Here is a 22827-nt window from a genome sequence, read left to right as displayed (position 1 = left end):
TGTTTTTCCTATTCCTGGGCTTTGGTTGTGTGTCCTGTGTACTGTTCCTTATTTGGGAAGGAAGCTACCTTGCTTACTACAAATGAATCTCTCAACCAAATCAGGAATAAATCCAGAAAAATAATCTGGGAGACTTTTAAAATATAAGCACTATTAAACTTGAGACATTGACAGACTAAAATAATGTGAATTAATATACATTTCATACCACTCAACTGTCCATATTTTCAGAGATTGTCTAGATCCCCCCCCCCATAGTTTAGTCTGTTCCTCATAGAGGACTAACATCACTAAATAGTGAAACATTCGAGTTTCAAACTTTATACTCTTCTGAAAATGCATGATAATACAAACCCTTTATAATATCACATTTTCAAGAACAATATTTAAAAACTGTCAATATTTTGGGGCCTCCGACCCACTCCCACCCTGTTGTTGAATCGTCCAGATTCTTGCTCTAAGAGGTTGAAACAAAGGTATTATATATGTTCTGAAGTAAACGAAGTCTGCCATTGTAATTGTGTTAATTCACCACATTTTCTCCAAAAGTTGCCATAATGAGAGGGATTTAGAAGGACAGAACTAAATTGTTGACCTAAACTTAAGGACAGGTGAAAGGCATCCGTTAACCGCATTTTTTAAAACGTCAGTGTGAGGCACGTGGTACGTGGATGTATACAAACAGTCAGCGTTCACTTAGCCACTGTAGGAAAGTTTCCAATTCCTTACATACGACGCACAGAAGCAAAGAAAACATCCCAATTTCTAGGGAAAGTTTAATGAAATAGAAAGCAAAAGTTAGACGTAAATGTAATCGGAAGACGTCCGTACTGTAATCTGTGCGAGGAAGCAGTAAACAAGAAAAAGGGAGATACAACCCATTTAGTCAAGAAGTCACCGAATTAGTCTCTACTTCACTGATACCATAACAACCACAGATTTAGATCTCAACCAGGCCACGTGCGTATCGCGACAGTTTCACAACAGGAACTCCCCTCTTCGCATACGTCACGGACTGGAATTTCCCAGCGGTTGCTACGCAGGGCAGCAGTTCATTACATTGAATGTGTTGATCGGGTGGTGTTGTCATTTTTCCTTGGAGTTGTGGGAAGTTGGACTTTGTGAGAGAAAGGAAGTAAACACACCGTTACCTATAGGTGTACCTCCGCTGGGTGTTCTTTCAAGTGCATCAGCATGTTTATGGCTATAAAGGTATATTCAGGTGACTAGAACTGGGGATTGTCAGCATCCTGGTGACTGGAAGAAGGGATTGTCCTTGACAGCAGAACAGAAGGATTGCCTCTGGATGTGGAAAGTTTCTGAGCAAGAGCAGTTCATGTTCCTCCGGTGTACAAGTCATGGTGTGACATGTTTTTTAAAAGTGATGCGAAAACCTCGTGTTGCTTAGCATCTTCTTGAGGAGAACTGAGGTAGCTGTGGATCCGAAAGGTGTACTGGACGATGGAGGACGGGGCTACTTTAGGTGTCCTGATCAAAGGAAGCATCCAGGTGCTGCCACTAAGGAGGAAGAAGACGGGGGATACTAATTCTCTGACAGTTGTTGAGTTTGCAGTGCCACAAGAAAATGAGAAGGCTTTGTGGGAAATGAGGCCCCAAATCCAGAACCTCTTTGGAGTTAAGCTGGAAGTGCACGGCGTCCTGTCCGGACCCAATAAGTCACCTAAAATTAAGGATCAGCAACAGACTTGGCTGCAGCTAGAGGGTCCTGTGGAGGACTTGAAGAAAGCTAAGGTAAAGTAAACGTACCCTTGTGACTCAGATTCCATTTAAAACCCCTCAGTTGTGATGATGGGGCTTGATTGATTGACTTTGTAGGGAATAGAATTTACAAATGTCAGGTTAGGCCAAACAAGTATTCAAGTAGCAAGATATATTTGCAACTTTTCCTTCTTGACCATGAGTGTAGGATAGAATAACTTGTTTGTATAAGAAAGAGTGTGTGAAGGGGTAATTAGTGGGGTCCTACTGAGTATAAAGTGGAGAGTTATATATGATATTCCCCATTCCTGGGCAGTTGCACTCCTATTGTTTAGTAGACATTTTGTTCAAACTGACTGCTGAAGGATGTGTGGTTTGAGACCACACTAACTCTTGAGGAATAAACTGTGGTAATTTAAGGGCAATAGCTGAGAAATGTGTTATGGTATTGACTGGTATGGCCCACCTGGAGAAAGGAGATGCAATCTGAGGGTGTTCCCCTATGCAAATGTGACTCATGATTTTTCAGTTCATCATTCATCACAAATCACATGCCAGAAAAAAACATTAAACAGAAAAGTCTTTTTCTGGACTGGAAACAAAACACAAAAGTCTTTTTTTGTACCCTTGATGTGTTGGTGCAAGCCCTACCACCCGTGGAAGTATATGTGCCAACTCCATGGTTGCACTACAGTGAAGAAAAAGGAAAAAAAAAACGTGAAAAGTTCATTGATAGCTTCCATGATAAAATATATTGCTGGGAAACTCACTGCAATATTTTTAAATTCTCATACTAAAGCCACACGAGGAATGTAGTAGTGAAACTGCATAACTGTGTTATCTGAGGGAGGGCACTGGAAAGGTATAAGTGTTCATAAGACTAAATAGCCTTGGGATATTTAGACTCTGTTAATTCCGTGGACAAGAACTGGTTACAGAAGCTTTGTTTTTAACCATATCCCTCAGATCCCCTTTTGGCCACTGACATGCATCTTGCAGAAATAGCCTTTGGAATTGTTCTTGCTCCCCCAATGCACTGCTTGTCAGGAACTGCATGCACAGGGTGCCAGTTAAAATACCTTCTGTTTTGCCATGGTAAACTTTACTTCTGCCTATCCAGCTCCTGGGCCCCTACTTCAACCCAGGTCATCTAGGTTATAGTCAGGGTTGCATCCTCCTGTTCCACAGAAGCAGTGGTCAGCTCTTAATTCAAAATATTACAAAACTTGTCCAAGTAACTGCATTTGTGAAAAATTACACGATTTTGCAGTTTAGATGGCAAATGAGTAAAGTACTTAGGTAAGCTAGAATTCTTCCATATGTAAAGGAATTATTTCTGCAGATCATTCTTAGATGTTGACAAGGAGTTGAGTGAAGTACAGTTGATCATGATTAGATCTTGACAAGGAGTTGATTGAGGTACAGTTGATTATCTGAAATTGACAACAAGGTTTGCATCATCATAACAGGACATTTTGTGTGTGTGTGGTTGTGTAAGTGTGTGTCTGTGCTAGACGAAAGCAAGAACCAAAGCCTTAAGTCCTATATCTCTAATCCATACAGATTGATAGTCATGGAAAGAGGAAATATCCTTCTGGCTTGGATAAAGATTAGAATATCTTACTCCTTTTTCTGCAGGATTGCTTGTGCCACCTGTGATTGATAGCCTGACAGGCCAAAATCTTGGCATGATGTGATAGTCAAAGTACTTATGAATAACATGTGATCCCCAGCACAGGTATCAGTATAAAATAACTGCTTTTGTCGAGATGCTAAGTGTACTGACTTTGAAGCTGTATTGGTTTGGGGACATTTTGCCATTCCTAGTATATATATATAGTTATTGGGGTCATGCATCTTCTGCGGAGTTGGGGGGGGGGGTAAAACCTCAGCAAACTGGAAACTTCCTACAATAATATCGCTAGATTTGCAACAGGAAACCATTACAGAACCCACCACTGCATAAATATAAAGCAGCTAGGATGGCTTGAACTACAAAACGTGATTAAATTCCATCAACTAACCATTGCCCATAAAACTCTTTATAAACCATCCATTACTGCTATTCTATCTACCCTCATCACTCCAAATGCAAATCTGAAATCACTACGTTCCTCACACAAAAATATTCAACATACCTCTAAACCTAACCACAAAGCTGGTGAATCTCTCTTCTCTAATGCTGTTGGAAAAACTTGGAATCTTCTCCCCAGTAACCTTTCCTCTCTTCCCTCTGTATCAGTCTTCAAAAATAGACTGAAATTCTACCTTACAACACGCTGGTTGTGCCCCTGTACTAAACCTGACTCGGCAGTTATCCATCTGATTAAACTTAGCTCTACTTACCCCAGACTACTTATAAGCTACTATATATTCTGCTACCTACAAATATAGATGTTTCTCCTAAACTGTACTGTGTTTAGTCTCTCTAAATACTTCCTACTGAAGAATATATTTTTTCTTTTTTATTTGTAGATAATTTAACCCATATTCTCTTTTGACCTTAGTCTTTCTCTCTATGTATTATAGCTGCATATTGTATATAGAACCATTCTTGCACTTTAAGTTGTTTTGTCTTCACAGAATTTTGTGTTATAACCTGTAATGTGCATTGTTTACAATGAATGCTGCTTTGTAGTCATTTTCTTTTATTTTCTCTCTCTCTCTTGTTGTACCTGAAACCTGCATTGTTTACTATAAATACTCTTATTTAGTCTTCTTCTTGTATATTGATTACTAAGTTTTTTATTTAGCTCCCTGGGCCTCTACTGAAAAAGGATATGTATCCAGTTAGACTAGCCCGGTCAACAGATGTAAAATAAATAAATACTAATAAAAACATTTATGTGTATAAATGTGCATGAAAGTTAGACTTCTCATTTGCCTGTAATATTTTTTATTCATAAGTTGTGGGTGAGGTGCATTTTGCATGCACCTGGACAGATGGAGTGGAGATGGTCATGGTTCCTACTCAGCATTTGTCATGTACTAGTGTCCTTTGCCATGTTTCCTATCTGTCGTATGTCAAAGAGCACTTGGCTAGTAGTTTTGCAGTTGCATTCATCATAGATTGTACTGTAGCTTTATAAAACTGAAAATGCAGAGTGCTACAAAATTCTGCTTGAATAACTTTTCAGGAAGCATTGAAATGATGTGAATTACTTTATATTCTGTAAATGGGACTGGTGAATCTAGAGTGCTACTAATAATATCTAAGCTAAAGATATTTGCACACTACCCCCACGAGTCTCATATTTTTCACCTCTGTGGTAACTTGGTAGTTAAGAGCAAATCAGTAAAGCTGTATCTTCTTGGTTCCTATCCTGGCATTAGTGCTTTAGTTTTTCTGGTACTTGCGTATTATCGCAACCACATTCCAGTTGTCCAGACTCACCAATTGTAGCTCACGGTATCATTCTATGTATGTCTGTTAAGTATAATCCATGTCACTATGGCCTCTGTAAATCTGTTTTGGCCAAAGTGATTATATTTCTTGATTATCACGACGTGGAATTCTTCTTTTCGTGGTGTAAGATTATGACAAGTTTCTCACCTACTTGCTTAAAGAAGTCCACAGAGAGCCAAAAAATGGGTTGGAAGTTTGGAAATGCAATGAAGGAGGTGAGCTAACGAGTACGTATTATTTTGGAGGAAGAAAGTTTGTAAACAGATGGGAAGTATGGGACAAAATGGAGTGTTGTTAAGGTACTGGGGATTTATTATAAGCAAATATATGGAATTAGACGTCCAAAACAAGGCTCGCAATTTTTTTCAGTGCTGAAAACAGAATTGTGCCATTTGATCAAGCCAAGAGCATACATCTCAGCCTGTTAGTGCAAGACATTTGAACAAAGCTGAATATAAAGGGGTGGACGGACAAAGGGCCCAAGTAGCGGCAGATTTAAAATATGGCTCTTATAAACTTAGAAAGTTACTACCACAACAGGATTTGTGTTCACAAACATTATCTAAACATTATCTGAAGGACATGAAAAAGTGTATGTCGTTATTCAGTAAATTCAATCCTCACTGATATGTCATAAATCCACAAATGGTATGACGAAGAATCCAAAATTATGACACCCAAATCTTGACAATTGAGAGATATGTGCAAGACAGTTTGAGTACATTTATCGCCACGACTATGGCTTGGAAAAGAACCACTTTTCCTCTTCAGAATGTGGTTGCGATAATACGCAAGTACCGTTTTTTTTTTGTGCTTGTTTTGTCCAGATACCAGTCAGCTTTCCTTCTTTTATTTGGATGACATACTAATTTTTTGGAGGGGCTCAACAGATTTGATTCCCACCTTTATTGATTACCTTAACAATACTACGTATTTTTTGAAATTTACATTCAAGGTACATGGTCCTATATGTAATTACTTAGACATTTTACTACATATCAAAGATGAACAAGGTGAATTAACTGTTGAGTCAAGTATTTTTCGTAAAGAAACCTACTCAAATGGTTTCTTACATTTTCAGAGTTGTCACCCATTGTTTCACAAAAGAAATCTTTTTAAGGGTCAGATGATAAGACTATCTAGACTCATTAGCACTGATTTATCATTACGCAAATGAAACAAAAGTGTTAATGGACATGTTTAGACAAAGAGGGTACCCCTCAGATCTTTTAAACAGTATCAAGGAGGAAGTTGATGTTAAAAGACATGTAACATTCAGGCCAGTACTACAGGGTGGCCTACCCAAGTCTAATAATGACCTGAGTAAAGATTTTTTTTTTCCCTGTCCATGGGAAACATAAGAAAGCTATGATTTTGCCTTTTAATGGTCACTCTGACACAGTAGTCAACATTTTGAGAGAAACTTGGCTATACACAATGGACAATGAAACCACACAGATTATAGGGAACACACCACTTATTACATACAGTAGGAGGCCGAATTTGAAGGAGTTGTTCGAAAGAGACAACTCCAACAATGGGCCTTACAAAAGTTCATCTGTGAGTAAGTGTGGTTCTTGTAGTGTATGCAATTTTATCAACAATGGCCCATATGTGACAGTTACGAATTTTTATAGGACTATCAAATGTCCTGGCCATTGTAACTGTAACACCGAGAGGGTTATTTACATTGCTACCTGCCTAAGTTGTTCCAGTTTTTACATAGGGAAGACCATTAGGAAATGAAGGTTAAGAATCCTTGAACACATTAGGGACATTAAGAACAAAAAGACGACCAATTCCCTTTACTTGCATAGTTTGACCTGTGTTAATTTCAATACATTTCTATTTTTTATCATTGACAGGGTTCCTGACAGTGATAGAAATGGTAACTTCAAGATTATATTAGAGATGAGGGAGACCTTGTGGCAACTGAGATTAAACGCATCCAAGCCCCCAGGTATAAATGAGTATATTTCTATGGCAAGTATTCTAAAATATAGATCTCTTTTTATATAAATTAGATATATAAATAGATATATACCCTTTATATTTTTTTCTATATAGATACATATAAATAATTTTTATATAAGTTTACTATTTATATAGTCGAATCAATTACTATTTATTTACACATTTAATATTTATTTATTCATTAATTATTTAATTTAATATAATATTTTATATTATATTGTATTATATTTTATTTACCTATTTAGTTTATGGACTGTGTTTGAAAAGAATTGATGAATTATGTGTATACACAAATATTTATAAATACAAATCAAATTTTATTTATTTTTTGAAATTAGTAAGGGTGTTTTAAGAACAGGTTGCTTTATGTGTTTTTCTTCTTTCTTTTTTCAATAGGGTTCTGACATTAATGACATAAAGTCAGTACTTTTTACTGATAGGTTTGTTACAAAAGGCGGGATTTTTTGAACTTATATCAGCTGGTTAGTTAACAAATTGTTTTAACACTCTGATGATGCCTGACTTCCTTTCAGGTGAAAGCGCTTAGTGGTTTACGCTGTTAATGTAATTTATCTTATTTTATTTTTTCATCTGTATTAAACGTTTTTAAACTTGTCCATATTAGCGCTGGAGTTTTTTCAACTGGCCATCACTTGGAGCTGCATTGGAATACTTATTAGCTTTCCTTCTTGCTCTGCCCCTTGTTAAACACCTGTGGGTGTGTGGAGGTAGGTTATATTTGTGTGACAGTACAGCCTCAGACAGTTCCACCAAGAAGTCTTGGTAGATGAAACATATACACTGCATACTAGTATCAAAAGGCTTGAGAAATTGTGCTCTTAAAGCAGGAACTTCATGTATAACAAGCAGATGGAACAAGTTAATGGAGCAAAGTTAGGGCAACACGAAAGTGAAAGTCCATTCCAGGACATGAGGCGATATTGTACTTGAGGGCCTCACCTTGCGTTTTGCGCAGAAGTAGGCGTGTCGCGAATGATAGGTCTGCATATGTAATGAGCCATGATTGACATGGCATTCAAACAATGCAAACAAATGGACTTATTTTTGCTAAAAATAAAAGCACACTCTTGAAGAATTTTAGTTGCTTATTACATTTTGAAGTGTTTCAGATACAAAAATAATAGGTTTTTGCTAAAATAAAAGCCCACTCTTTTTTAGAATTTTAGTTGGTAAGCGATTCAAATACAAAAATAATAGCTTTAGTCAACTAATAAAGGGAACTTACAAAAAAAAAGGACACTTGCCATTTTCATATCCCCCTCCCGACAAGGACACACCTGCCCAAATAAGGGATTGCCCAGCCTAAAGGAAAACTGGTGGTAACCCTAGGTCAGGACAAGAATAAGAAGTGAGCTTATATACTTTATTTTGAACAAAAAATGTATGTCCCGATTTAAATCATTAGCTAAAAAGTGACCATGTAGTTTACTGTTTAATTTAAAAGAAAATATACTTTGAAGTCAGCCAGATGCAGGAACAAAGCAAAGTTTCTGAAATATGTCTTTTAGTTAATATATGCGCATTTCTTTGTTTATATTACAGTAAGAAACAAACAATTGTTCTCAAAGACAACACAAGACCCGTACTAAAAGCCGGACAGTGTATTAGGATTCTTTGAGGGAATACATATTCATTAGTGCCCAATTACGAAACAGCGTGGGGGTGGGTTTTGGGTGGGGCTTGCCACTGCGCATCTGGTGAGGCCCTCAAGTACAATATCGCCGCTTACTTCAAACCAAGAAGAAACTTCACAGTGTGGAGGGTGTGATATTTGCTTCCTAAGTTATGTTATGCGCTTAGTTCACTTAATCCCCAGGATTCACGAAGCCTCCGTGAGGCTGCAGTTAAACGGAGTGATGTCAGCATGCTTTGCATATTCATGAGAGCATGCTGAATCACACCTAAGTCTAACACGGTCCGTGTAAGACAGGGGGCGTGTCCGTAGGCTGAGCCCTGCAAGCAGACACGCCCCCAGAAGTGTAAAAGTGCCCAAAGTAAACACCCACAACAGAGTCCACGGAAATGTGAATAAACACAACACAACACATGCCCCCACAGACTATGAACATAAAATATATAAATGAACATGTTATATATTTTTTTTAAATTGTAAAGATGTTTAACCGTGAGCCTTTCGTTTGTGGCGTGCCGTAAGCGCAGCTACAGTTAGCAGTCAGTGGGAAAGCATATGAGAACTAAATATGCAAAATAAGCCAGGAAGCAATAGCTTAGCGGTAGAGATGTTGGCTGAAGAGCAGGCATTCATGGTTCGAGCCCCCACAACAACAATTTATTTTTTTTTTCAAAATAAGCAGGAAACAAGTCCCTGATAAATATGTACACATAAAACCACAATTTATGTAAAATGTAACGGAATAGCCCATTTATATTGAAGACGTGAGGTAACAAAAGAAGAAAAAATGCCAGATGTGCTCATAGCTGAGCTACAGTTTAACAGAGTGAGTGCATGTGCCCGTAGATGAGCAGTGGTTTAACTGGTGCAAAATGAGTGCCTGTAGCTGAGCAGTGGTCTAACACGCTAAATCTATGTGCCCCTAACTGAGCTGAGTGTAATATGCATGCCGATAGCCAAATGAGGCTTAAAGCAGCGTACCCCGTTTGCACGGAGCTGCGCACCGCGCAAATGAGCTAACCGACGGGCAACGTTGAGCAAGCCGTATCAAAACTGCCTTTACACAGACACACCCCTCAGCATGTCTAGACAGTCATGAAAAATAAAAGCAGTGGCCAGGTTCGAACCCAGGATACTATACACCATAGTCAAGGTACCAAACCACTAAGCCATGACAGCAGTACCTAGAAATGCAATAATAGCTAATATATAGGAATGAATACAAACTGGAGCATGACAATGCAGGTTTACTGAAGTTGATACAATTCCAAAATGGCCAATCACAGATATGTGCGGGAAAAACGGACTATATAAGCCCCATAGGCAGGAATACACAGCATAAACGATTGTAGAACTGACCTGCAGGCAGAATGACAGGAGTAGGAGAGGGTAGTTGCTTTCGAGCACAGAGGTGGGGTGTTGAGGAGTCCAGGTACATGGTCTGGCTCCTAGTCCATAATCATGAGGCCCAACTCATGCAGGGCCAGGTCCTCTGGGGAGCATACAGGGCCGAGGCGTGGGACCGGTTGGCTCATGATCTCACCAGTGCCACAGGGATTCCAAGGACTGGTGAGCAGGTCCGGCACCACCATGCGGACCTGAAGAGACGCAAGCAGGACCAACTGAACCTTTGGATCCAGGAGGCCCGGCAAACACCCAACGCCCCACTACTGAGTAAGCAACATTTAATTATGTATGTAAGAAATTAAACTAGCTGATATTATGGAGATGTGTATTCCAATATTACTTCATTTATATTACAGCTGCAGGTGTCTGTTCTGCGAACCGCAGAGCCTATGGCGATAGGCTGGTGCGGTTGCGCCACCAGGCAGGTCAGTAATCCACTACCAGTAACTGTAAAGAAATATAAAAGTATGACAGTCGGCAAAAGAGTGCAGTGTAGTCAGTAAGGAATAAAATCTGCAAGTAACAGTGTGAAAGTGTATGCAAGTATTGCTTGATTACAAAAGTGTGTTTCAGCCTGTAAGTTAAACGAAAAAATGAAACTGTCTGACATATATTCTGAAATAAAAATGCCCTACCTGTAAGAAAATAGTACACAACCTGCAGCAGGCTGAAAAGTATAGCTGCAGAAGATGATGAAATCACATGTGTGAAATATATCCCTGTGGAAATACTGAAACATGACAGAAGTGAGACTGCTGGAAAGGATTGTAATAACTACTGGTAAAACATGTCAATAAAGCCTAGAAGTACCATCCTGAATAGTAAAATGTAAGCAAGTGAGAGAGTGTGAAAAAGTGTCATGAATCCAGCAATACAGTAGTAATAACCTTTGAATAAAGTATACTGCAGTCAAGACAGAATGAAATGCATGTGAGATTCAAAACCAAACAGCAAAATCTGTTCAAAGTGTTGCTGCATCTGGAATGTGTATCCCAAAATCTGGATATGTTGCTCTCAGTCTGCAATATGCAGATAGGATGATTGTCTGATATACCAAACATCCACACTTGTCTACAGCTATATAAAGCAAATGTAGCAGGATGATGTAGCTGAACAAAGCTAGATATGAATGTGTATGAAGAACCATAAAATGTATATTGATGTTGCAGTAACAGTCCTATCACCAAGTTGAAATAGTTATCATATAGGAAACTGTAGTTAGAACAGTAGTGTGTATATAACTGTAGCTATTAGAAATGTACAGCATATGTATTGTTATTCGAAGGTGTTAATATTACTTTCTTTACCCCACCCTATAACCACATATAACCCATTCCACGTGAAAATGGTATGTGCAGTCACAATTAACACCCCTGGACGTTTGTCCTGTTGGGTCATATATATTTGCATGTCCGTTGATGCACCTGCCCTGTTCATACATCCACACCTAATGGCCTGTTGCCATCAATTAACCCTGCTTGTTGTTGGACTGTGTATTTCTGTTCAAATTATGCATGTGTTATGCACGCTGTTCAATGGTGTGAATATCTGGGTGTTTGGTTAATGGGAATACTAATGCATGCTGTTACAACTAATTGTGAAAGGTATTATATGTCACTAACGCAAACTGTCATGACATAATGCAAAACATAGGACGACAGGGAAGGCGGGTTCCAGCGGACCCACCTCTCCCACCTCAGCTGGCGAGTGCACCTGGCACTAGTGCCGAGTCCGGACCCTCCTCTGGTGGCCCTGTGCCACTTGCGGGTGGAAGCGCTGCAGGGGATGGGGCTCACCCCCCCTCTGCAAGTGTGGCCGGAGGAGATCCACCACTCACCCTCTGTAGCGTCCGGACTGTGGTGCGTAGGGAGATTCGGGACTCTGTTCTCGAGCCCCTACGCCAGCTCGAGGCATGGGTTGCGCAACTAACGGGCATGCCTGTTGCCCCGCCTACACAGCCCCCAGCACAGCCCCGTCCTGGGCAGTGAAGGAACAGTGGCAACTGCCTATGGGTGGGGATATCAGTTCCACTGTTGCCATCTGTGTGCTCATGGGCTCTGGATATCCAAACCTCCGTCCCCGTCAATTGTGTAACCCCCCCCCACACGTGTCATACACCGCCCCTGTATGCGTCTTGATTGTCTTGTCTGTTTACCTACCCAACCTACCTTCCCAGCTGTACCGATTTCCTTCACCTGACATACCACTCTCACTGAAAAAAAAAAAAGGGCACTCTGTACCCACAAAAAAATTACGCCCCATACATAGCTGCCCATTCCGCCCACATGTCTGCTGGACATGGAACCTATCAATTACAATTGGCTGTACAACAAGTATTATTGTTGTCCTGACACCTCTCTCAGGGGTGGAAGGTTTCAAATGTCACACCAAATTACATACATATGCACAACTGTTGCTGATGAAGAAATGGGCAGCTATGGGCCTTACCTACATCCCTCCTGCACATCCCAAGCTTGTTTCCCTACTGTCTTACCCACTTTGTGACCCCTTTTTCACCACTTTCCTGTCTCCCCATTTTCTTTTCTTTCAAAGAAAATAGCGGTGTCTTAAAGAGTAAGCACGTTTAAGCGGTTGTAAGCAGGTGTGCGCGGAGCTAACCGCCAGTGCGCATGCGTGAGCTCCGTGCAAACCAGCGCTAACCCAGTTACAACTGCTTAAAAGTGCCTTAGTCACTTTGATTGACAGGTCCTGTACTCGGTTCAAAAGCAAAATAAAATCCCACTGTGAGTCCCGAACCCAGGACCTTGGAAACAGTAGTCTGCATGACTTACCACTAAGCCATGACTCTTATACAAAAACATTGTGCTAAATTAAATATATCATGTAATAGTAGGAATGAATGTAAAGGGAATATAGATGTGTAGTACACAAAGCATGCCGTTTAGAATTACTATCGAAACTAGTGGATTTCCATAATAGTAGTGTGTGAACAGACATAGCCATGCTAGTTGGAAGCTAGTAGGTAATAATGTCACCATAGCACCTTGCAAGCCACACACATACTCACAGCAGGATAATCACTGCCCATACCCCACAACCTCTTACAGGAACACATATGGACCAAGTAATAAAATATGTGGAGCAAAGGCCCAAAACCAGGGACACATTACAAATAATGTTACAACAAACGCAGACAGTTCAGAGAGTAACAGGGTCTGCACTTTGTGGGATGTTTGGAAGGGTATGCAGTCTGAAACTTGAATGTTTGTCACCATATTCTGACTTGAGCCCAGAGTGATTTGCCAGAAAAAGGTGTGCATGAGATATTGAGCAAAATATGAGGCAAAAATGTGGACAACCTGCAAATATCTGTACACATGACGGGTCTGACACCACCATATTTGAATAGTTAAGAGCCTAGACATAGCAACAGTGAATGACTTACAGGGATGCCCCACAGACTCCATGTGAAATGTACAAACAGTAGGCAGAAAGGTGTAACACATGCAATGGTAACTATGGAGTCCAGAAAGTATTCATCACTTGCATGGCAGAAAAAGTGTAGTAATACATATGCTCATGCTAACCGACAGTCACAACTGCAGCATACCAGACATTTTAATGGGTGTACCCCACTGATATGTACCATTCCATGAGGCACATAAAAGATGAACCTGAAAGTCTCTAGGGCCTGCTCAGCAGCATACTCAAATACCCTAATAGATGTCAAGGCCCACACCATGGCCAGACCACACTGCATGCTGTAACACCCTAGCAGATATAGCAAGCATTCCAAGGTGTGAATGTACATGGAAAATAGGAAAGCTACAGCAGCACACTACAGTCAAGACACCTAGCAGGCATACAAGTAGTGACTGTAAAGGGCAACTATTGAAGCCTTAGCAACAAAGTGCAAGCAAAAGTGAAAGGAAAGCACACACACACAACATTAACAGTAGTAGTAGTTGTAGGTGTCAGTGTACATACACAGTTAGTACAGGAAACTGGAGAAATGAATGGAGGAATGTTAATCTACAACACACCTGGAAATATAAGAGAGATACCAACCTTTACACTCACAGAACATTGTCCACAGCATAACAGCATGGTCCCTGCCCTTAAAATCTGAAAGGGCTATGCCTATCTCACATACCTTTTTATAGCACTGTTCTGAAATCACAGTGAGAACTGCAATCAATAGACAACTGGCTGCATGCAATTAGCAAATGCTGGCTAACAATTGGTGCAGAGGCCATCACATGGGCATATGCAGATACCTACAAAAGTATGCTGTACTCCCAGTCCACACATGCAATACTTTCATTGCACCCTGAGAAGGACGTGAGAGAGACAGAGAGAGAGAGAGAGACAGAGAAAATTGCAATTAAGCAGACACAAACAAATTGTTCAGCAACAGCCACCTGTAAGCTGACAACTGGGAAGTGGAGCAGCAGGACAGAGAACCAGATGGCAACACAAGCAGCTGTGACAAACACAGGTAATGTAAAGTAATACTATAAAGGTCTACATACTGTGAACCCTCCATATGTGTCATAGGTCTGTATCCATATGTATATGAAGATGTGTAAAGGGCAGGGGACATACAGCAACTATCTGTGAAGGCTGTACATACATTTGTATGTGAGAGCATCTATGTGCACATATCAATGTTGGTTGATTGTAGGTTGTAGTGCCATGTACAAGGTAGGTTTCACAGTTATGTATGTTTAGCAGTATGTTAGTGTGGTATACAGTATGTAAAAGAAAAAAAAAAAAAAAATTTAAATTTTAAAATTTTAAAATGGTAAATTATTAGGAGGGTGTAAAAAAAATTGTAAAAAATTTATTGTAAAAATTTTTAAAATTGTATGTATTTGATCTTCATGAACATCTGCTTCCAGGTAAGTAATAACCCTTAACACAGTGTCCCATTGCACTCAATTGTGTTACTCTTAGAATTATTAATAATATAAATATATTTTTAAAATTTTTTATTTATAATTTATAAATTAATATATAATATTTTATTTTAAATACATATAATTTAAATTTTAAAAAGGGGGGAGGAAAATTTGTTGGTGACACATGGTAAGATGATTGAACGGGTTTGGGGTAAAAATGGGGGAACCCGGAAAAACCGGAAACCCCCCTTAAATCCCTCAAGTCCCCAGATTTGATTGGTGACCACTGTGTGTCGGGGGAAGGGGGTCATGGAAATAGGGGCCCCTGTTTCCAGTGGCCCATCCCAATACCTGCATGGTTGGTCACACAGGTGCCCCTTTGGGGGGTTTCTCCCAAAAATGGGATGGAGGGATCCATGCACTCGAATGGAGAAGGCAAGTGAAGTAAAACATGTGTGATCCCAAAACCTGCCAGTGCTGAAAACCCCAAAAGGTCACTTTCCCCAAAGGGTTAAGGTTTCATTGAATTTAAAAAAATGCCAAAAAAATAGCCCCCCTTTGTCTGTGTGGGGGGATGAATAGGGCACAGGGGAGGTAGCCCCCCACAGAAAAGAATATGAAAAAACCAACATTTTAAAGAAAAAACCCCCAGGTCTGACCCCCCCTGGTGTTAGTCGATGGAATTGCCATATGGCCCCCTTGCTGGTAAAGCACGTACCTCCCCAACATGTGTCACAATTTGGGGGGACAGAAAAAGGCTCTTATGGGGAAAGATTTTGTTGTATTTAAATTTTTGGTTTTGATTGTAGGTATGGGGGTGCCTCCTTTGATAATTGCGGGCCCAGTTTTTCTTAGTCAGGCACCAGGGTTTTACTCCCAGTGAGATGAAGGGGATACCCAGGCCCTGGGGGGTTTTTGGGTCCTTGCCCACCGGAATCAGGGGAGGCCACTGGGAAACGTCTTGGGGAATGACACCGCATAATGGACAATGGAAAAGGGTGCGGAAATATGGTTTTTGTTATAACGGGGCATAGGGTGGTCCGACCAGGTTGCAAATAACTGAAGGCCTTTGGGATTGTAGTCCCCTCATTTCCCCCAAAGGCCCAGGATGTTTTATGAGGGAAAAATGACCACGGGCCCCAGACATGCCCCCCCCAGGAATTTATGCCTTTTGATAGTTACTTTGTTAAAATTGTTAGGGCGGGGGTAAAAAGGTGTGCCCCTTTTGGGGGTGTCTTGTATTATGGGATTGATATCCTCATTTTGTGTGAAAGCATTGTTTACAGGGGGTTGTATTACTCCCAGTCAAAGGCCCATGTCAGACAAAGTTTTTCATCTGAATTTATCACATGCGTTTTCGGGTGGTGGGGGTGGGTATTAATCCCAAATAGTTTTGTAGTAAATTTTATATTCCTCATTAGAAAAAAGGTCTGATGCTGGGGTTTGGGTATTCAGGATTGGGGTACTTTTCAATTGGGGTGAACTGTCCTGGCCATTTCATGTTTTCCACCCAGAGTGTAAATTGTGGTTTTTGCATGTTGCGTGTGATGTGTGAAAATTCCTGAAAAATTTGTGAATGGTTATTTTCCTGGGCCCCTCCCAATCCCCCCCGTGAGGAGAGGAATAACCAGGCCGGTGGGGATTTGAATACTTTTTTGAAGGCACGGGAAAGGGGGTGCCGGGCGCCTTGCCCGGGGTTGACATACCTTGGCTATACATCAATCACCAGTTTTAATCCTGCCATCACCCTTTTCCCCCAAAAAGGTCCCGGGTTGGGCCACCCCCATCCCAGACAGGGTATAGGGTTTGTGGCCCAGCCCCCCAAAAGCAGCATGCTTTTGTGGGGGTGGACCACAAAAAGACAGTGCCAGGTTTCCTAGATAGTTGACTTTTGGTCACGGTTTAATCAGGTTATGTTTGGTTTGTAGCGCCCCAAGTAAAATGGAAGGGTACCCAAATTGAGGACCTGAAAGGCTGTACACTGCCCTGACATATCGTAAAAATGGCCATTGTTGTTTTTCCCGAGGTCATAACAGGCGTTTGTGGGATTTTTTAAAAATTCCAAATTTTATGTAATAGCAGGCCCATGGGGGGTTTTTGAGGGTGGGTGGGTATCAGCAACTGGAGTAAAATTGGGAAAGGGCGGGGGCCCGTGGCACGGCCCCGGGCAGGGGCTGTGCTTGTCAAGGGGGCATCTGGTTGGGCAGAAACTGTTCCTTTTTACACTGTTCTGATGGGGGGGAACCAATCGGGGGGGTACAAAAGATGCATTTGAAGGAAGGGTACCGGTGTTGGCCCAAAAGACCCCTGATCTGAGACCTATACATTGTCCCTGTCCCAAACACATAAGGGGGCAGCCGGGGTTTTAAAACTGTGGCATCCTACACAGCCACACCCAGGGGTACCACAGACAATGTCCATTCCCCACCCCTGTGTCCTCCCACAACTTAAAACCCTCAGTTGTTTGGGCTGTCGGCAACAGTTAAACACCCGGGCGGGGTGAACTGTGCCACCTCTGCAATCAAAACCGGTCCCAGTGGTTAAAAAGGGGGGCTTTTGCCCGGGTTCCAAAATAATGTATGGACGTTGTTGGGGGGTTTTTTCCCGAAAAAGGTGGGTATTCACAAGGCCGGGTCCCAAGAGGATGCGGGGTCTGTTGTCTAAAGGAGACCAGGTATCTCGGGAAAATCGGGTGAAAAATGTTCAACAGAAGGGGTACATACTTGCCCCCCGGAAGGTAGTAAATGATTGATGCCCTGGCAGGTCATTTGGGGCCCAAAAACACCGAATGCAGATGAGGTGGAATGGGGCATCCTACACACGGGAAGACACCAGGGCACCTACACATGAAAAATTTCCCATTCCTGCTGCCCCCAAACACACAAACAACTGAAAGGGGAGGTTTTCCCCATAAGAAAGGATAGGGGTTGGCCATTGCTTTTAATTACTTAAAGTTATGGGGGCCACTGGTAGGTTCAGTTTTTCGTTTTTGAAAATTGGGGGTATTACAGGTATGGGGGTGGGTTTCTTTCCGTTTTTACACCTAAGTCCCATGGTTTTCTTCACTTTTGGGAAACTGGGGATGGCCAAAGCCATCTGGCCCCAAATGAAATTTTTAAAAAATGTACATGTGGTATTTTGCCCCCTATTTGCAGTTTTTAATGGAATGGTCAGCTTGGTACAACAAAGGACCCCCGACTGAGCTTTCATCCATGTGCCCCCAACCCAAAACGTCAAAAGGGGAACCCCATATTTAATCTGGGGTCACCATCTCACCTACAATATGACCACTGAGGGGTCATGTCTGATGCATGTGTAACTGCATATGACACTGGCATTGTCACCTGCATTTTGCATTTTCAGGACTCCCCACCTCCCCCATTTTCTTTTTGTAATCCTGCTTTTGCAGACCCGGAACGGGTCCCTTTTGTTTGGAAAGGCTCTGCCCCCCAGTGTTTTTTTGTCATTTGGAAAACCCCCTTTAACACAGAAGAATTTAAGGTTTTGTACCCGGCCAGAAGCATAGATGCCATGCCCAACTCCTTTGGCCTGAAACTTTCCGGCAGTAAGATTCCTGGCAGGCCACTGAGAGAAAAACGCAACAACCAGGTTTCCTTTAATTTCTTTAAACTCCCGTTGAACACCGCAGGGGCCTGGAAAAAGCCTTCCCCAAATTTAAATCAATAAAACCCCATTCAGGGGACACAAAGCTGAGTTGCTACCCCCAGTAAAACCCCGGGCATGCCCAAAACCCCGGCGGGAAAACTTTTGTGAAAATTTGGGTATCAAACCCACCTCCGGAACCTGTTGTTTTGAAAATAAAGGTTTGAGGGAAGGGCCCCCAAAAATACCTCCCAGCCCACAAAAATCCCCCAAAGGGCACTAAACCCAAAATTTTGGCCAAAACCATGGTTTCAGCGAACATGGTTAGAATTTGGGGGAATTGAGCCCAAACCAGACTTTGGGTTCCCAAACCCTCAGCCAAAACCCCTTAAAGACAAACCCATTCTGACCAAAAGGGAAACCTGACGGCCCCATTAGCAAAAAACCCATTTAAAAGGGGTTTTCTGCATTTAGACATATATGTTTAGAAAAACATCCTGTAGTTGCCCTTTTGCCAAAGGGCTTTTCCCTCACACACAAAACCCCCCTCAAAAAAACACACACATTGCAGGATTAAAACCCCCTACCAAACTATGTTATAAAAGAGAGGGAAAGCGATTCATTACTGGGGGGCCCTTTGCCATGGGGTGCTGACATCATCAGTGTTTAAAAAGGGAATTGCATCCTGTATTTTTCCTTTTTCCGGGAAAATTTCCCACACAAACCCCCCCCAACACACACTTCCCTTTTGCAGGTTCAAACCCCTACCAAATATGTTATGACACTTGACCCCATTAGCAGCCCTTTCTTAGGGGGGGCCCTTGCTGTACTTATGGGGTGCTGACATCATCCAGTGTTTAAGAAAATGTACATCCTGTAGTCTGTTCCTAGATTTGCCAAAGGGATATCTCCCTCACACCTAACCCCCCTCAGACAAACACACTTGCCATTGCAGGATTCAAAACCCCCTACCACCTATGTTATGACACTTAGGCGACGCATTAGCAGGTGTACCGTCGCATTACTGGGGGCTTTTCCTTCTCTTGCTGTATGCCATAAGTTGCTGACATCATCAGTGTTTAGAAAGGAAATGTGCATCCTGTAGTCTGTTCTCCTAGTTGCCAAAGGGACATTGCCCTCACACACAGTGCCCCCTCGACCGAGCACACACCTTGCCATTTGCGGGTTCAAACCCCTACCTAACTATATTATGACACTTGATACTGGCGCGTGTAGAAGCGCTCTGTTCTCATTACTGGGAGTTTCACTTCTTGCTGTGCCAAATTCTTTGACATCATCAGTGTTTGAAAATGTGCATCCTGTGATCTGTTCTGGTTGCCAAAATTGCCTCACCCACACTAACCCCTCAGACAAAAACTTACACCTTGCCATTCACTTGGGATTCAAACCCCTACTAACATGTTATGACTTCACTTGAGACAGAGCGCGTGTAGAGTGTGCTAATGCTTGTTACTGAGTTTTCCCCTTCTGCTGTACTTATAGGGTGCTGACATCATCAGTGTTTAGAAACTCTTGCATCCTGTAGTCTGTTCTCCTAGTTGCCAAAGGGATATCTCCTCACACACACACTGGCAACCCCTCAGACATAAACACACACTTGCCATTTGCGGGGTTCAAACCCCTACCTGTATTTTGACATGAAAGCGGGCGCGTGGCAGGTGTGCTATTCCGCGCCATTACTGGGAGCTTACTTCTCTTGCTGTACTTATAGGGTGCTGACGTATCAGTGTTTAGAAAGGGAATGTGCATCCTGTAGTCTGTTCTCCTAGTTGCCAAAAGGGACATTGCCCTCACACACACTAACCCTCAGCCAAAAACACACACTTGCCATTTGCAGGATTCAAACCCCTATCTGACTATGTTATGACACTCGAGACGGACGCATTAGCAGAGTGTGCTATTTGCATTACTGGGAGGTTTCCCTTCTCTTGCTGTACTTATAGGGTGCTGACATCATCAGTGTTTAGAAAGGGAAACGTGCATCCTGTAGTCTGTTCTCCTAGTTGCCAAAAGGGACATTTCCCTCACACACAATAACCCCCCTCAGCTAAACACACACACTTGCAGGATTCAAACCCCTACCTAACTATGTTATGACACTTGAGACGGACGCATTAGCAGAGCGCTCTGTTCTCATTACTGGGAGGTTTCCCTTCTCTTGCTGTACTTATAGGGTGCTGACATCATCAGTGTTTAGAAAGGGGAATGTGCATCCTGTAGTCTGTTCTCCTAGTTGCCAAAAGGGAAATTGCCCTCACACACACTAACCCCCCTCAGCCAAAAACACACACTTGCCATTTGCAGGATTCAAACCCCTACCTAACTATGTTATGACACTTGAGACGGACGCATTAGCAGAGCGCTCTGTTCGCATTACTGGGAGGTTTCCCTTCTCATCGGTGTTTAGAAAGGGGAATGTGCATCCTGGGACATTTCTCTCCCACAGACTTACACACACACCAACCCCACTCACACACACACACAGACACACACACACACACACACACACACTGAGCATTTGCAGGATTCAAACCCCTACCTAACTATGTTATGACACTTGTGATGGACACATTAGCAGAGCATGCTATTCGCATTACTGGGAGGTTTCCCTTCTCCTGCTATACTTATAGAGTGCTGACATCATCGGTGTTTAGAAAGGGGAATGTGCATCCTGTAGTGTGTTTTCCTAGTTGCCAAAAGGGACATTTCTCTCCCACAGACTTACACACACACCAACCCCACTCACTCACACACACACACACACACACACACACACACACACACACACACTGAGCATTTGCAGGATTCAACCCCCTACCTAACTATGTTTTGACACTTGTGATGGACGCATTAGCAGAGCGCGCTATTTGCATTACTGGGAAGTTTCTTTTCTCCTGCTGTACTTATAGGGTGCTGACATCATCGGTGTTTAGAAAGGGGAATGTGCATCCTGTGGGAAGGCAGACACCAAGCACACTCTGGATAAGCTGTCATTCCCTAGGGCAAACAGCCTAGTGTTGACCTCTACACCCATATGTTTAATTGTCAAATGCACATTATTTGTTGCTGATAGACTGTTTGCACATCTTTATTGCCATAGCATTCCCTGTTTGTATGAACAACTTGTGCATCTGTGGAAGATGTTTGCATATGGGAGGGATCCACTATATCACGTATGTCTCTGTAGTCATTTAACTGTGTGCACTGGGCAGACTGCTGTAATGTGGTTGGTTCCTGGAATAACACGTAAAAATACCAGATATGTGTGTCCAACTGCTAAACTGAGATTTGGCCTAAGTGTGTGAGCATGCCCAGTTCAGCCTTCCCATGGCATGTTGTCTGACATATGTCTCATTTATCAAAGTGTGTGAGCATGCCCAGTGTGAGCATTCCATATGTTGGACTCTGCAGCCCACCATAAATGTGGATGAGTGTGAACTTCAACAAATATCACCCGTTTATGGTTGTGTGTTGTGTGTCATGTTGTGTAGTTACTGTACAACTGCTTTGTGTGTGAACACAACAGGATTATACTGTGCCTGCAGTGTTTGCATGGGATACTTTGCATACAGTTGTCAACATCCTTTCACACTGACCTAACACTGTAGTACTGTATAGTGTACTGGTAGTACTTTGACTGTGGTGGACAGTATCCTGGGCTTTAGTGCTATCACTGCTTTACATTTCGATAGTGAGCACAACAGCCTGGTTAGGGGCCAGTTGTGTACATCTGACCATGTTGCATTCTGTTCAGATATGAACTACTTAAACCAGGCTTGTCCAACATTGGTAGTGTATTCCACAACATAGGTGTACATTTGCAAACACTAGCGATGTGCCCTAGTCCATGTCTAATGCTAGTTGGAGAGTGTAAGTGGAGTTTGCCATGACATATGTCATGGTTAGTATACTGTGCCTCTGTCTACCTGTGACATGACAGTGATACCCAGGATAAAGCTACCATCTCCCATCCACTCATCAAGATTCCTATTGAGGAAGATTGATAAGTGACACTATGGGTAGCCTGTACTGGGAGTTCACTCATGGGTGGGGGTGGCTTCTGTGTTATGGATCGTGCAGTACAGCTTGTCCTATGTAAGTCAGTGCTGGGGTTCAGGTCTCTCATGTGCATAGCTCACTGCCATTCAGATTGTACAAGGTGCAGCATGTTTATTGATACC

The 22827-nt window shown here is 42.1% G+C and overlaps 1 protein-coding gene across 1 annotated transcript in view; it reads left to right on the top strand.

Moving 5' to 3' along the window:
- The first annotated feature begins 1010 nt into the window (after nt 1-1010).
- The window catches only part of LOC122790395 (protein KHNYN-like), a 712085-nt gene continuing 690268 nt past the window's right edge, over nt 1011-22827 (top strand). The window contains exon 1 of the mRNA XM_044057915.1: nt 1011-1752. Coding sequence (XP_043913850.1) covers nt 1462-1752 — 291 coding nt within the window. The 5' untranslated portion in view covers nt 1011-1461. The remainder of the gene's footprint in view (nt 1753-22827) is intronic.

Source organism: Protopterus annectens, chromosome 16.part0 (genome assembly GCF_019279795.1).
Source record: "Protopterus annectens isolate FY-2018-M chromosome 16.part0, PAN1.0, whole genome shotgun sequence".
In the NCBI taxonomy this organism is placed as follows: domain Eukaryota; kingdom Metazoa; phylum Chordata; order Ceratodontiformes; family Protopteridae; genus Protopterus; species Protopterus annectens.
Note: the sequence above shows the minus strand (reverse complement) of the source record. Positions and strands in the feature narration are given on the sequence as shown.